We start from the raw sequence: 16773 nt of genomic DNA on the forward strand, positions 1-16773 counted from the left end.
TATATTATGTCAACCTACAAAGATTTATATTCTATAGTACCATATTTAAGTGTGTGTTTGGTGACTCGGTGAGTCATTGCTACAGTGCTTTTAAGGGTTATTCTACCGTGTTTTTCTAAAGCTACATAAGCTAGCTTCTAACAAACGCGCGGCGTGACTGTAATATTTGAATAATTTCAAACATAGGCTAAGTCTAAATTGTTCTAATTTACTCGTTTAATAGTAAAAAAAATTAGTCAAAGTAGATTGACTTAGTTAATAAAGAATTGACTCGCGTTGAGAAGTCGTGAATTCAACTTTCACTATCGATATGCAAATTTTTTTACCGAATAATCGATAAATATCTCTATAAACACTCTAATCCTCAACATCCCTAACCCGACTATTTCCTAATAAAAAATTATAAATAAAAAAAACGGTGGAAGGAAAATTCTTAAACATCAATATCAACCCTTGATTAGAAAAAGAAAAGTTTGAATAGTAGTATAAGAAAAAGAAAATAGTAGTATATAGAAAGAGAAGAGGCACAAGAAAACAAAACAAGGTCACACAATAAGCAACCCTTCCCTCTTTCACATTTCTTGTCCAATCTCCACTCAAACCAAACCACCCCTAACCCTTTTTTCCTCTCTCTCTCTCTCCCTTTACACACAATTCTCTTTCAAAGAGAGATAGAGATAGAGAGAACCCTCTTTCTCCTCTCTCCCCCCATCAATGGAAATCAGCTCAAGATTTCACCATGACAGAGAGAATCCATCTCCAATGAACTCACCAAAAAGCAATGTAAGTAACTGTATGAGCAGCAGCAACAGCAACAATGGAATCCAACTTCAAACACCACCCCTCACTCCAAAAACAATCCCTAGATCTGACTCAAATCCTTACCCAACAACCTTTGTTCAAGCTGACACAACAACTTTCAAACAAGTTGTTCAAATGTTAACAGGCTCATCAGAAACAACAACCTCAACCACAACAACAACAACAACAACAACCTCAACCACAACAAAACCAAACCAAGATCTACCTCAACAACCCACAAGAAACTTCAACATCCCTCCAATCAAAACAGCTCCAAAGAAACAAGGTTTCAAGTTATATGAAAGAAGGAACAGTCTCAAGAACAGTGTCCTCATGCTCAACACCCTCATGCCAAATGTTTTACCTAGGAAACAACAACAGTATCAACAACAAGAGATTCTCTCTCCTAGCTTGCTTGATTTTCCTTCTCTTGCTCTTAGCCCTGTCACTCCATTGAACGATGACCCTTTTGATAAATCTTCACCTTCATTGGGAAATTCATCATCAGAAGAAGATAAAGCCATAGCTGAAAAAGGTTTCTATTTGCACCCCTCTCCTATTACTACACCAAGAGACTCAGAGCCACAGCTTTTGCCTCTCTTCCCTCTCTCTTCACCTAGAGTCTCACAATCAAGTTCTTGAGGAAGAAACATTCGATTCATGTGTAAAAGATTGAAACTTGCTATGTGGGTCGTTTAGATTGAGAAATTTACAACATGGGTTTTGAAACACAAGGTAAAAAAAATACATAGCTTGGTTTAATTTGTAAAAGTGAATTTCTTTTTCTTAGTCTTCTTACCATGAAATGGTCAAGACCCTTTTTCTCTTCTTTTTAATTATCATGTTAATTTTGTCTTCTAATTCTAAATATTATCTATCATTTACCTTTCCATAAATGAAAGAAGAAGAAAAAAGTCTCTTTGTCCTATGAATCTTGTTTTTTTCTTCTTCTTCTTTATATTTCATGAATAGTTTTTCTTCAATTATTATTTTTGTTGTAAAATCACATCTTAGGTATAATCATAATTCATAAGATGAGATGTCTCTTTAATTCATTACATGATTTCTTCAAAGTTTTTGTGTATGTGTGATTCATGTTTCACACCAACTACATGTCAAGTTGTGTTTGAGAAATGAACAGAATCCAAACAAAGCAAAGAGATGAAAAGAGAGATTGTTGTTTTTTTGAGAAAATAAGGAAGCTTGGAAGGGACACTGACACATTGTACTGGAAATAACATAACCATGTACTATGTTGTTGTCATCATAGAAAGCTGCACAAACAAGAAGGTTTGAGAGGGTCCATCTTCTTGGTTGCTTATACCACTTTTGTCTAATCAATTTCTAGTTAATCTCGAATCATTCAAGATGACTCGAGTTTGAATCAAACAATAACAACGTTTGGTTAGGTTTAATTTACCTCTCGACCGAATTTCAGATTACCAGACTCATCTCGGAGGCTTAAGACATAACTCCAACATATGTATATGTTTTTGGTTTTTAGTCTTTTATGACTTCTTTTTGAAGTAAAATCATGTATTTTTGTATGAATTTTCAACATCTTAAAGCAATGATTTTTCTTTCTTTGCATCCTTATTAAGTGAAGAACATTAATGCATAATGTTACCAACTTGTACTTGTAACAATCTAGACAAGGAACCTATGTATTATCATAAAAATTGTAGTATTTTGTAATATAGGATCTATGTTTGTGTTGATCATAAAATTGTTCAAAACAGATATTGTTCTGAAACCATGCAATCATTTGATGAATAAGAATTTTTTGTACTCACATTCAGTGACTGTTTCCCTATAGTAGTAGGGAAACTTACATGAAAATTCTCAGAATTGACATAAATTTCAAAGCATGGAAAAAGAAAATTTTTGTGGCGTGTGATATAAGAAAGGAAACAAGGACAGCGATATTTAAGGAAGAAAAAAAAGTAAACTGTTACTTGTTTGAATTTTTGTTATCACATCTACTTTAGGTAATCCTATTACAGAAAATTACAGCCAAATACAACAAATTCGACTGAAATTGCGGTCAGATAATTCGACTGAAATTGCGGTCAAATGCAATTGTGAATACATAAAAATGCTTGAGGCAATTTTATATTTAGATATTTCAATATACTTTTACTAGGTGATCTTGAATGGAATATTTAATCAAACAACATAGTAATAAATGTTGTATGGGATCAACAACCATTTATATATTTTATACAAACTTGAAGCAACCAAAAATGTGCTGTTTATTGAGAGTATTGTATGAGAAGCATAGTAGGGTTGACAAAATGACAAATAGAGGAAGATAAGATAGAGAGAAAGTGGAACTTTTGTTTACAATCATCATCTTGCTAAGAGAAAGTGAGGCTAAAAAGAAACAAAATGTAAATTACTAAAGCAGAGAAAACGTGAAGACCACTACCCTTTTTCTTTTCTTCCTCCTTTTTAGACTTTGCTTTGTCATTTAGGTACATCTTGGTTGGTCCCTATTGTTGGTTTGTTGCTGATGCATTGAACAATCAAACCGCCAATATCTTTCTCTTTTTCAGTTTTTATGCAACTTCAAAATTCAAATATCTTCTATTCTATGTATAAGATTTGTATTTCATATATAAAGAAAAAACACGCTAAACTAGAGTAAAACTCAATATAGATTGTTCCAACACATGAATCGTATTGTACTAACGAGATTTGAATCTGAGATATTAAGAAAAGAATACTCTTAAATCTCAAATTTTCACCGATAGACCAACACGTAGTTAATGCGTCAAAGCTAAATCAAGATATTTTCTTTTGGTATTTGACACTACTTTATGATATGAGAGAATTAGGTAGATGGTTTAAAGACCATGTTGCTATGACCACATGCTTAGAAGGAACTTTTCCTTATTCAAGCAACTATAATAAGCACTTTATAATGAATACATATGCATCAAGTTAAATTGTTACTTGAAATTAGGCATGCTGTTTGTTACACCATGTTATATGTGGAAATAGATAGTAATGGAAAAAGAACATAGACTTTTCTTTTTCAATAATTTATGTTTGCTGTTAGTAATAGAGGATCAAACAAGTCTTAAAGACAATGGGGCTGTGATAACAATATTTTGGAGGGTTGTCATGTTTTAAGATAGAGCATGCTACATTAGTCAATGGATGAAAAGTTTGTAAGGTACTACACATTTCAATTTGACAATGACTTTGTTATGTGTGTTTGAAATTTGAATGATTGGTTTTTTCATTTAAAGAATTGAGTTTATTGTTGACTATACCTCTTCTAGTCTTTATGATTTAGTGCATCCCATTTAAATACAACTCCTTCAAAGTTCAAGATAAACGGCAGAAGGGAAAAAGTCATGCATAGATAACATTTTTTTTTTCTCATTCATCATATGTGGAGTGATAAGACGGTGATTTTAAAATTTTATTCATAGAGAAGATGTTTTGACTTGGCTAAAATATGACTAATTCAAACTAATTTGAATTTAATTTTAACAAATTAAGTCATTATCAAAATACATTATTTTGATTCTAATTTGTTTTAAGAGTGAAGTTATTAATAGTTGAATGTGGGAAAATATTTTTTTATGTAAAATAATTAAATGAAATTATTTTGAAAATATAAATAACTGAAATTGGGAGAAAAAAGTCATCATAAGAGTAGTTTTAAATATTGATTTTAAGAAAATAACAACAATCATGATTCACAAGCGCATACTTTCTTTTGCTACTAACAATGCCTCATGTGACCCATAAAAAAAAATGCCTCATGTGAACAAGAATGTGCCTTGTATGATAATGCTAATGAAAATGCATGCAACATACTATATATACAATTTGTTTTTGAAAATAGGCAAGTTAAATCTGAAACTCGTTGAAATTCGATATACATTATTTCATATTAAGAAGTAAACGTTGCAATACCATTAATTATCATAACTTTTAATATCATCAAAAGATGATTGCAGCTACTCTTTAGATCTCTGAGAAGGATTTGACAGTCTTGAACTCATGATTTTCAGGGAGAGGTCCATTTCCAGGTCGAATAGAAATTATTGCCTCCAAACCTGAAAACATGGACAATTGTCGACAAATCAATGTGCAGACAAGATAAGATGTTTCTTGTTTCGTTCACGTAATTTGAATCGTAAAAGAAGAACAGTTAAATATCTCTAGCATGCCAATTGGAAGGTTTCACTCATGCCAATGGCATTTGTGCATGGTGATAAATCGTGATTTTGGCCGGTAGTTAGCCCCAAAAGGAATGCAAAGTATTGTGAACACCCCCACTCTCACATTGACTAGAGATACAATCTTATAAGAGCTTATAAAGTTTTGGAACTTCTCCATTTACCAACAGATTTTGTAAGATTGAACTAGGTTCAAAATCTAATATGGCTATCTTAGTTACTATAATCATGTGAAACTTTGGGCTTGTTGTAAATGTAAAAAGTTCTATAAGTAGTCGATAAACTTTAAATCAATAAATGATGGGTTAAGGTTTGAAAATAAATGCTCATACCTGCTGCCTTTGCAGCTGTAGCTTCTTGATATACATCGGTGACAAATAAAATATCTGATGGCTTATCCACACCAAGTGACTGAGAAATTTCAACATAACTTCGAGTCTCTTTTTTGTTCCTACAAAAGAGCTTTACATGAATATATGCAACTTTAGACTATCATCATAGGAAAACATCAATGTAAGCATTACCCCACTGTGGTGTCAAAAAACCCAGATAGAAACTTTCTTAGGTCCCCAAAGTTTGTTTTTCCAAATATTAGCCTTTGCGCCAATCTGCTGCCACTAGAATATATGTACACCTGTTGCATACAGATCAAAAATAGCAATTGAAATGCAAGAAAGTATTATGTCAAAACACCAGATAAATACTGCATATAAATTGTGATGTGATTGCTCAACTTGTTCCATTCTGGGCCAATAGAAAATAACAATTACCTTACCCTCTGAATGAGGAGTTGAATACTTTTACACTTAAAAGAATAACAGAGACCCATTGGAATTGTATTATACATCAATCTTATATTAAATTTATAGGTATTATAACCATGTGGCATTTTATAATTTTACCAAATTTCTATTTACTTACTGTCTGGTATTTGTATCTTGTGTGTTATTATATTGCTGGAACTGTCTCTTCAGGCCAAACCTTTATGTGTATTCCTTGAATTTTTTTATGATAAGATGTGTATTCCTTGGTAATTTGATAGTAGGCATGTGATTCCAGTTTAGTGGGTCCATTGGTGAGTCAACATGTGACATGAAGTGAAAAAGAATGGTATTATGATAGATTTAGGAGATAAGGATGTAATGGGTGGCTCGCAGTGATAAGCATGCTACAAAGGAATTTTGGTTTAGTGGGGTGGGGACATCCAAACCCAGGGGCCCACTGTAGGCACCTAAAACCACACCAATGGAAAGAGGAGAATGGACATAGCAGGAGTATATGTAAGACAGTATAAATGGAAATTCAAATCAAATGGTTAAATTCTAATGGGTATGGAAAGGCATCATATACTCACATAGCCAGACATGTTCTTTCCTTTAGCTAATAGAGGGCATATCAACCTATGGTCATCTTATGCCCTTTTACCAAACATTGACGTCTTGCTTATGCATCAAAGATGCCTAGGGTCAAAATACATAAATAAATAAAAAAGAAGCAACAAACCAAAAATAGGTAAAGTTAATAATCAGTAAAGACAAACCTTTATGCCCAAGGCATTCCACTTTTCTAGAGCTTCAGGTACATCGTCAAAAACTATTCCCTCCAATTCATTATTCGCATAACCAGTTTGCCATATATGACCCTGCATATATAATTGTCAGTAATATTAAAAAAAATATGATTCAACGAATGGAAGTATGCAACATTAGGCTTAATTACCTGCAACTCTTTCAAGGCAGTGATCTTTCTATCCGCTTTGATCATAGCATCCACATTAGCAACTATAGCAGAAATGACTTCATCTTTCCCAGCATCATCTGGGGGGATAGGCACAGCACCTGCAATCCCTTGTTCAAGGTCACTTTCAACCTGTTGTCGCAACAAAAGAGAAGTCAACCACCAGATTATCTGAATGCAGCATATAAATAGATCTTCATATCTCAATTAGTGAAAGCTTGTTATCCTTTTATTTGGAACACAAATTGCACTAAGGAAGGTGGGCTGGTCCCTGGATTCCCTATTTCCCTATTATGACCATACAGTTGACGTATGAAAGAACCTTCATAAATCATAACTCATACCTAGTTTTCACGAATTTCTTTATATATCCATAAACCAGGAAACAACATGAAAGCGAGATAACATTTGTGATTATTAATGAAATTAATGTGAACTAAAAACAAAAGTTAAATTTTAAAAAAATCTATTTCCCTCTGCTTATTTCATTAATACTAAAATCCCACATTATTTTACTGTTTTTTGTTTCCATATAAAACTTTAAAACTAAAAACAAACTAAAACAAGGAGATTTTTGTAACTAAAAATGAAACAAAAGGATGTTTTGTTAAACCAATTAGGCCCATACTGTTACGATCATAAACTCAAAAGGAGAGTTCATCCCAAAAAACTGGTTTACTGGGTGGGAGAATCACCAGGCTTATAAGCCTCACATTTTAGGCGAGACTCCCTAAAGTGGGACTCATAACAATGCACTGCCTTCTGCGGCGTCCTACTTTCTTGTTTATCTCTTTACTCCTATGATGGAACACTTTTATTTGATTTCATTTTATCCTTTACTGAACCCCCACAACAAGTATAAATTATAAAGGTCACATGTTAAGGATTCCAAAAATAGAAATTGTGTTGGAAGAAACAATTTTCAAATTTTTAAAGAACTAAATGCACAATTTCAAGATAAAGGTACTACATTTGGATCCTTAAAAAATATGTCCTTAGGGCACAAGTTAGTCTTTTCCAAATTATAATAACTAAGAAAATTTGAATGATATTAACATGATAAACAACTTTGTCATGTTTTTAATATTCATGGATGTCTGTACTTCAAAACAAAACTGAACTTCCATTCTCATCTTTAACACGTCATTTCAGTGTCAATGTGGGATAACATTCTACATAACGGGACTGCTGCCATTCAAGAACTAACATACATCCAACAACTGGAGGAATATAAATACCTTAACCATACAGCCAAATAAAATCTTACTTGGGAGCGAAGCAATTTGATATCGGCTTTAGTTTCAGAAGTATCATATGTTGCAGAAAGATGCCTCCCAACATTATCACGGGCATACGGAAAGAGAACCTCTGAAACAAATGATATGGGAGTAGTGGTTCCTTCAATGTCAAGAACAATGCAACGCTGCAATCGAAATAGAGAGGATAATAAACAATCTAATTTGAAATTAAAATAATTAAACTTAATTTGAAACTGTAAGATAAAACTGCAGGATATGTCGGCATTATCAGTCTGTTGGGGATAGAGAATCTTAGGTTAATGAATTTAAGGAAATATAAATACTCGCAAATTTATTGATGAAAAAAAAGGAGGATTATGTGAACTCACTGGATATGGACCAATGTCGCCATTATCTTTCCTTGCCTTTGTGGACAAATTTGACTCCCCGGCAATACTTAAACCCCTCCGTGCACTTTGTATCGGACCATGATTTGGAGTCGACCAGTCCAATCCCATTTGATGAAGTTTGATAGCAGCATCAAAGAGGTAATGGTAACACTCAGACTGGAAGAAAAATCATAAATATATCAAAAAGCCTGATAATTGTTAGAATATATGGAAGTATCATATAATATCTTGATAATAAGTTAGATGAGTCTTCTTAGATGAAAGTCCATGCAGAGCACATAAATAGGCATCTTATATAAATTGTATAGCTATCTTCTTGGGGATTGTGGAGAAAAAAAACCTGAGTTTTAGCACTGATCCACGAGTCTCCCCAAACAAATATCCCATGGTTGCGAACAAGCACAGCTGTAGTTTTTGGGTAGTCTTCAATCTACAAATTGTGAGAAAATAGAACGATGAAGTTATATTGCACGGGAAAGATAATTATAGAATTCCCAACAGATATATAACACGTGTGCAGAACCATTAGAAGGAAACATACTGCTTTAGCAAAAGATTCAGTGAGTTGATGTTCATGGGCTGTGTTATCAATTATTGGGACCACTAGTTCATCATAATAACCATGCCCCTTGATCCCTTTTATCATCTCCATGTGAGTAATCTGCAATTGTGAAGTCAGCCAGAATCCAATCAATATAGCACAAAAGCATGAAGCGAGATATAATATATGATTATTATGAAAGAGGCACATTAACCAATTCAAAACTATGTTCAGTTTTCTGAGAGCAATGTGGATTAAGCTGTAACAACACAAGAGTCACTGTCCTACAGTTGATTAGGAAAAAGTGACGACAGACAACATGATGAATCCACAAGGAAGCAGGTACGCAGGGGACATCTCCATTCACCCTCTCAGGAAAAAAATCCATTCAAAATAAAGTGTTTAAAAGTATTTCTATGTACACAAAACACATTAATGCCTTATCCCACCTACCCAACCAAATGTCTTTTATGACTTTTTTTTAGCACTAGAAGCAGATCTAAACTTTCCAATTCTGCATATAAATTTTTGTGCACAAGACATAAACCAATCGAAAAAGTTAATGTGATTTAGAAAATAGCCAGTAACCATATTCAAAGGTAACAGAGGTGATCTGCAAAATGTTCATCACAAGTCAATATTTCTACTTTAGACTTCCTCTAGTTTGTTAATTATTTCACTACTTTTCAGTGGCACTCAATATTTATTTTCCCTAAAAACTTGAGTTTTGGAAACTGGAAAATGACTTCCTAAGCAAGAAGGTAACAGGGTTAGAAAACTAATTACACCTCCAAGAAGGATGTTTCATGGAAGTATGGATTTTATTATTAGGAACTTGATGATTTTCTCCTTTTCAATTCATTAAGTACGTTAAAGAGACTCTTTCTCATTCATAAGATGTTTGCCTGACTAGAACTTGGCATTTCATAAATAGCATTATGCTCAAGCAAAGGGAATATATTTTGCACTCAGCTGCATGTTCTGTGTATCATTTTTAAAGATCAAATGGTAATTAATAATTGTGTATCATCATTTTGAATGTGCATCTTTTTCAAGAAATCAAAAGATTACAAAACGAAAGGGAATTGATGTACAAATACTTACTCGGAATTCCTTTGAAAAAGGATTGATCATTGTTACAAGGCAAGATTCTATCCCGTGACTATGGATAATAGCCCCAGCATCGCGCTTTTCATATGCCTATTAGGAAATCAAAAGAAGCGTATATCAATTGCTAGTTTATGCAAGAAAAAACCAAATAAAAAACACACAAAAATTGAGAGTTTCTAATGTCAGCCAATAGTACATTGACCCCAAAAAATTATCCAAACAAAATTTCACAACCACACCATTCAATAGCCAAATAATAGTTATTTCCTATTAGAAGTGAATATATAAAGATATTATAGCATTTAGGAGGATGAGAGTCATGTAATTGGTGTATACTATAGAGCACTTGTCAACTGAATGTTACAGACTTACTGTTAATTAATACTATCATAAATCCAAATATCCTATACCATTGATCCTTACTACCAAATTCAAGAGCTGTGAAGCTCCAATACTCCAAAATTGCTAAAGTATCAGTGTACGACACGTATCTGATACTGCTGAAATATTCGGCGGATCAATAAAAACCTAAATTGTACATATAAAACCATCTCTTAAAAATACTAAGGTTGCATACCAGGCAGTGGCCAGTGGATCATGCACATAATATTTCTGTTACCATTAGTGCTAGTTTAAGTCTGTTAGTTAGTTGTAGTAAGTAATTGTAGCAATAGCTCATTAGATTTCTATTATCAGTTAAGTTCAGATACTATATAATCTATAATCTGTTGTAATGGTTAATTCAGTTCAATGAATTCAATATTCAAGATTCATAATTCATTCTATCTCTCGCCTCTCGGTACATAACTTCAGAATGTAACATGGTGCTGTGAAATCTCAAAAGAATAAAAACTCTACATCACTCAGAGTCAGACAATACAGTTATTAATAGACTATGAAACCAGGGGGGCTTGGGTAGTTCAACTAGTTTGAGCTAAGGGTTGAAGGAGTTGGAGGGGTAAAAGGACACAGCTTCAAACCCTGGTGAAGGAGAAAAAGATGCTAACATAACAACTAATTAGTAACATTTTTCTATTAAAATATCAATGAATAAATAATAGACTGTGAAACCAAGCTTACCTTCATGAAAAGTGGATCACAGTCGGTACACTTGGGAGGCTTATGTGGGTAAGGTTTGGGAGATGGGGCAGACAAAACTGACCCGTTCTCAGATAACACATACATATCCTCTGGTTCCATTCTTTCTTTCTGAACAGCTGCACATATTTTTCAACAAAAAAAAAAAAAACAAAGCAATGATCAATACATAATGGAATTTCATCTTCTCTTGCAGATAAAATAAAACCATCTCAAATCCTTAACCAACTAGTACTAGTAATCCATATTGCAGTAGCAGCAACACAAATTTGGAAGAATCTAACATAGAACTTGTATCAAACACTTCATGGGCACTTTACAATTTTTTGCTTCACTGTTTTGAATGTGTATATCAATAAAACTGAATAATAAAGATAATTGAAGTAAATATTATAGAAAGCAATACCAGAAGGGGACATGAGTATGAGTTGTTGAGGTTTGGGAATGGAATCATCGTGGACTTTGATGCTGATGCTGCCACCAGTTCCGGATACCCATCCCAAACCGTAGAAGTGGCGACATAGTTCCGCCATCAGAGCTTTCGTCTCCTTCACTGCCTTCCCATCCAGATACGCCTGAGACGACGTTGTTCCAATCTTTATTCCGTTCAGACCAATCGCAGCTGCCATTTCTAGAGAGAGAGAGAGAGTTCTTTGTGCGTGTGCTCCTGTGTTGGAATCAATCTGGCTTAGTCTCTTGTGTGACACTTGAGAACTGAATACAATTTCGTAATTTTGCTGACATAAATAAAGTATCTTTTTTTAACCAAAAAAAAAAATTGTAAATGTATTTATTTTTTTCTATTTTGATTAAAATTTTATTTTTAGTCTATTTTTATAACTAGATTTTTGTCAATCTACTCTATAGTTTTTTAGATTTTGACATTGTTTGCGAGATCATATTTTCGAGTTTATAATTTATAATTTTTAAGTTCATATGAAAAAAAAAAATTTGTTTGATAATGGTATTTTTATCAAAAATTTATAACTTATTTATTAGCTTATAATTTTGTTTCTTAAATTCAGTTTTAATCCATCTATTTTGTTTTTTTTAGTTTTAATCCCTCCTTAAAAAAATCTCAGTCTTTTGATTCCCTAATAAACTTCTAGTAGTTTTTTTTTGTCTCTCTTCGTATTTGTAGGGTATTTGTAGGGATGGCAAGCGGAGCCAAATCCGCGGGTAGAGCTGTCAAAATGGGTTAGTTCATATGGGCCGGTCCGCTAGACCCAAAAAATCATAAGGCTTTGACCTTAAAATTAGAGTCCATATTTTTTAGGGCCTTTTTAGCCCAGTCCTGAAAAGCCCGCTACCCATTAGGGCTAACCCATATGGACCGTGGGTAGTCAATCAGGCCCGCATAATTAAAAATTTTAAAAAAATATATTAATATTTATATTATCTTACTCCAAAATAGCATATTGATTTTTCTCACTTCACTAAATTTTATCTCTATTTTATTCAATCTTTCTCTTTTAATGGTTATACATTAATATAATTAACATTTTTCATCATATTATATTTGTTTTTCTCTTATAATAAATATTACAGTATTATTTTATACAATTTAGATATATATTGTATTTAGAAACACATTATAGTATTTATAAGAGAAAATATAGTACTTAAAAATGTATTATGTTTGAAATAATATAATTTTTAATTTTATTTATAATAAATATTATGGAGTTTTTATTTTAATTTTTTTAAAATAAAAAAACTCGTTTAGGGTCGGGTAGCCCGAAGCCCATCTAGGGCCGAGCTCGGGTAGTAAATTTCGAGCCCATATTATACAGTGCCTTTTTAGCCCAGCCCTGAAAAGCCCAGGGTCCGCTAGGACCAGCCCGTTAAGGGTCGGGTAGCACATATTGACAGCTCTACCCGCGGGGCCCACCCGAACCCGAGTCAACGAGTGAAAATTCGAGTTGAATGAGTTCGGGTGCCGGTTTGGGTAGTGTGAAATCCACACCCGAAATCACACCCGCTTATATATATATATATATATATATATATATATATATATATATATATATATATATATATATATATATAAATTATTTATTTTTTGAAAAATTGTATGAAAAATGTATTTTATGTATTTTGTTATGGGTTTGGGTGTAAAAACTCGAACCCAACGGGTGTGGGCGTGGGTGTAATTTTGCTTTCCGAACGGCTTTTGGGTTCGGGTGCCAATTTCGGGTGCGGGTTTGGGTAGTTTGAAACCTGCACCCGACCTGTTGACATCCCTATGTATTTGTGGTTTAGAGTATGTGGCATCACGTCATTAGATAAAAACATGGAAAATATTAAATTTCAATTTATTTTTGAAATAAATTTTTAATAGACCTTTCATATTAAAAATGATTTTATCAATTTAAAAAAAAATCTTACACTATCACTCTTGTTTCCCCCGATTTCCATGAACCTTAATCTCAACTTCTAATCATCGTGTCTCCCTTCTTTCTCCGTTGTTCACCACCCAAATAACAAAGTTCAACCATAATTTACAAAATCCACCATTTACCACCTTGTCTCCCTCATTACACTATTTCTCGCGTCCATAGTTTACGAAGTACACCATTGAAGGAAACACGAAGGTCAATAATAGTAATATGAATAACATTCCCCAATCATGGAAAAGCAAAGAAGATGTGAAATTTTGTGTAAGGTATGTGAAATGTTGTTTAATGGGTTTATGATTTAGTATAATCGTGAAATGCTATTTTTTCTAGGTTTAGGTTTTAGTAAAATCGTAAAACGTAATATGTTTCTTTATTTTGATTAATTAATTTAGTAATGTCAAGTCCAAAATTTTGAACTCTAATTATGCACTTTAATTTTTTTTATCCAGACCACCTCAAACTCGAACCATTAGTTTAAGAGTAGTTATAGTAGTGAAGACAGAGTCCAATGTTGGAACATCTACTGGAATATTAGTAACAGGGAAGAAATTTGTGTCAAAGATGAAGTCCTTCAAGAGAAAATCATGTTCAGGACTTTAACTCAGATGCTGATGAAGATTGGATAAACCTCAAGGAGTCAGGTGGAAGGATTGTTTTTTTTTTCTCTCAAAATAAAAAAATACAAAATAAAAGTTGATTCTTGTCTGTTTTTTTCTAGTGTCTTTGTACACTCACTCTATTTTTGTCAATTTTTGGCTAAAAAAGGGGAGTATAATGTGCTATTTGTCATCATTAGGATTAGTATTGTTTTTATTTTTTTAAGGAGTAAAGAGTGTTTTATGTCATATGTCTTCACATGTTAATTAGTTAATTATAGGAGTCAAGTTTAGTTGCCTGCTGTATGCAACTATTTAGGGGGAGTTAGTGCTGATTGTTGTTATTGTTGGTGCAACTGCTACTTTGCTTCTGCTGGTGGGTGTAGGATATTCTACGAGATGTTCTAACATCCTGAATGTTGAGGTTTAGGGATAACCTTTGCTACTATGCTCTGGGTAATGTTTGTTGCTTCCGCTACATGATTTTATAATGTGTTGAACTTGGATAGGTCAAGTCTGAGTTCAGGTTGGTTTTCTTGTGCTTCGTGAAAAGTTTGTTCTTCCATTTTATGAGGAGAATTGGTTTTCAGTGACAAGAATTGGTGTTATGAGACCGGGGGAGTATTCTTGAATAGATCTGAAACAACATGTAACCCTGATATATGTTTTTGTCTGATTGTACAAGCTATTGAGTTGTGTTAAAGAAATTATCTAATTGTACAAGCTATTTAGTTGTGTTAATATATTAAAGGCTTAATTGCAACTTTAGTCCCCCTATTTTGTCTTTTTCTTGATTTTGATCCCTCTATTTTAAAAACCACTATTTTAGTCCCCTTTTTAAGTTTTTTGTATAATTTTCGTCCCCCTATTTTGTTTTTTTCTGCAAAATTAGTCCCTATTGTTGTCCCTTTTTCAACATAAAACTCAAAAGGGGGACCAAAATCGTGGTTTTAAAAATAGGGGGACCAAAATCGAAAAAAAGATAAAATAGGGGGACCAAAGTTGCAATTAAGCCTATATTAAAAATGATGATGTAATTATATGATTATAGAATTTACAAAGTTTATATGTTTTCATGAAGTTTTTGTTATTATTTGTGGTTTTATTCCTATCTCCATAGTTAATTGTGATTTGGTTGTTTTAGCCAAAATTTTCCATAGAGGGAGATTGTTAGTACCATGATTTTAGGATTGACAACAATTTTGCTAAAACATGGTTCATGACAGATGCTGAGCAAGATGTCATAAAATCTTGATCAAAACTGATACAACAATATGTGAAGGTTGCATAGAAGACATATTTTCTGACAGATGTTGCGACATGCTGAACCAGAACATCAAGTCAAGTTGTTTTAAATCTTGAAAGATTTGATTTGATTATGTAATTTTTCTTTTGGATATATTACAGTTATTTGCGTAGGTCAAGAAGATTTAATTTGGAACAAGTGAATCAAATCTGCAACAAAATTAAGGTTTCAAAAATTTGATGATTGAGACAATTTAGGAAACTTGAAGATTTGTTCCAAGATTCAAAGAGATTTCTCCGCAGATTTGTTGCAGCTCTCAGCTTGTGGATCAAATAAGATTTGGATAAAGGTTTCGAAGCCCATGGACTACTAAAGACTATTTAAAGAGAATCCTAAACCTAATGTAATCGAGTCTTTCACAATTGTAAAATTAAGGGAATGTTAGAAGTCTTAGGTTTTGAGAGTCTCTTGTGTTTTAAGTCACCAACGTATCTTTTGATACAATGTGTTAGACTGGTTGTTACTTGACTGCTTGTCAAGTTATTGTTCTCACTCTTTAAGTTTTTAAGCATAGATTTGAGTATTGTTCTTGGTTGAAACTTTTAAGAAAGATCAGGTATTATTCTTAGTTGAAGCCTTGAAGCAAAACTAAGTATTTTTTTGGAAGTGTAATATTCTTTTATCACTAGTTAATGATTAATTTTGTCACTAGGATTGTGACTTGTTTTGAAATAGTAACTAAGATTGAGACTGTTTGTTTATCACTAAGGTGATTGGGAGTGAGATGTCGATTTCTAGGTAGAAGTTGCATTGGATAGTGATTAACTGAGAAGTTGTAAACTGAGATTGTTTAGCTTCGAATTGATACTATTGATAGTGAATTTCCTTCTTGACTTGTTAGCTCCCAAATTAGGTGTTGTTGCACTGAACTTGATTAACAACTGATTGTGTTATTTACCATTATGCAATTGGATTTTGCATACTTTTTTGTGTTGTAAATATGTGTTCACAAATGATTTCAAGACGTATGTTCTAACATTATGGTTTGTGTTGAGACATTGGTCTTAACGTGTGATTTGTGTTAGTTGGCATTTTATGATTTATTTTTTTGCATAAGTTAGAGGTAGGTGCTATTATTATGTATCAGGAGCAGATGTCACAACATTTGTCTTGAAATATGACTTGCCAAACAGAGTCATATATATATATATATATATATATATATATATATATATATATATATATATATATATATATATATATATATATATATATATATATAGTGAGAGAGAGAGAGAATATATAGGAGGGATCAAATTACACCCGAAGAATTACACCACGAGTTACGCTCGTTCATAACTTCATTTTGAATAAATATTTTTTAAAATCAATCGTTGGGTT

At 32.8% G+C, this 16773-nt stretch overlaps 2 protein-coding genes across 2 annotated transcripts; one reads left to right on the forward strand and one right to left on the reverse strand.

Annotated features, from left to right (window-relative positions):
* The first annotated feature begins 525 nt into the window (after positions 1 to 525).
* Positions 526 to 2593, forward strand: LOC131653470 (VQ motif-containing protein 4-like). The gene has a single exon (XM_058923615.1). The coding sequence runs from the start codon at positions 715 to 717 to the stop codon at positions 1441 to 1443; it is 729 nt and encodes a 242-aa protein (XP_058779598.1). The 5' UTR covers positions 526 to 714; the 3' UTR covers positions 1444 to 2593.
* A 2043-nt stretch (positions 2594 to 4636) lies between these two features.
* Positions 4637 to 11849, reverse strand: LOC131653469 (probable bifunctional methylthioribulose-1-phosphate dehydratase/enolase-phosphatase E1). The gene is made up of 12 exons (XM_058923614.1): positions 11538 to 11849; positions 11114 to 11250; positions 10028 to 10123; positions 8924 to 9043; positions 8723 to 8812; positions 8362 to 8538; positions 8002 to 8157; positions 6717 to 6866; positions 6538 to 6639; positions 5522 to 5631; positions 5330 to 5448; positions 4637 to 4874 (listed from the first exon to the last, which is right to left on the reverse strand). The coding sequence occupies exons 1-12, from the start codon at positions 11758 to 11760 to the stop codon at positions 4783 to 4785; spliced, it is 1572 nt and encodes a 523-aa protein (XP_058779597.1). The 5' UTR covers positions 11761 to 11849; the 3' UTR covers positions 4637 to 4782.
* Between the last annotated feature and the right edge of the window lie 4924 nt (positions 11850 to 16773).

This window comes from Vicia villosa, linkage group LG2 (genome assembly GCF_029867415.1).
Source record: "Vicia villosa cultivar HV-30 ecotype Madison, WI linkage group LG2, Vvil1.0, whole genome shotgun sequence".
In the NCBI taxonomy this organism is placed as follows: Eukaryota; Viridiplantae; Streptophyta; class Magnoliopsida; order Fabales; family Fabaceae; genus Vicia; species Vicia villosa.

What these genes read in the sequence shown, in the direction of transcription:
- LOC131653469 (XM_058923614.1), bottom strand. Translation starts at nt 11,760, where the DNA reads ATGGCAGCTGCGATTGGTCTGAACGGAATAAAGATTGGAACAACGTCG. An exon ending in CTTTTTCAAAGGAATTCCGA is followed by an intron (nt 9,044 to 10,027) that starts GTAAGTATTTGT and finishes TCACAATTGCAG; the next exon opens with ATTACTCACATGGAGATGAT. An exon ending in CTGCCTTGAAAGAGTTGCAG is followed by an intron (nt 6,640 to 6,716) that starts GTAATTAAGCCT and finishes TTATATATGCAG; the next exon opens with GGTCATATATGGCAAACTGG.
- LOC131653470 (XM_058923615.1), top strand. Translation starts at nt 715, where the DNA reads ATGGAAATCAGCTCAAGATTTCACCATGACAGAGAGAATCCATCTCCA.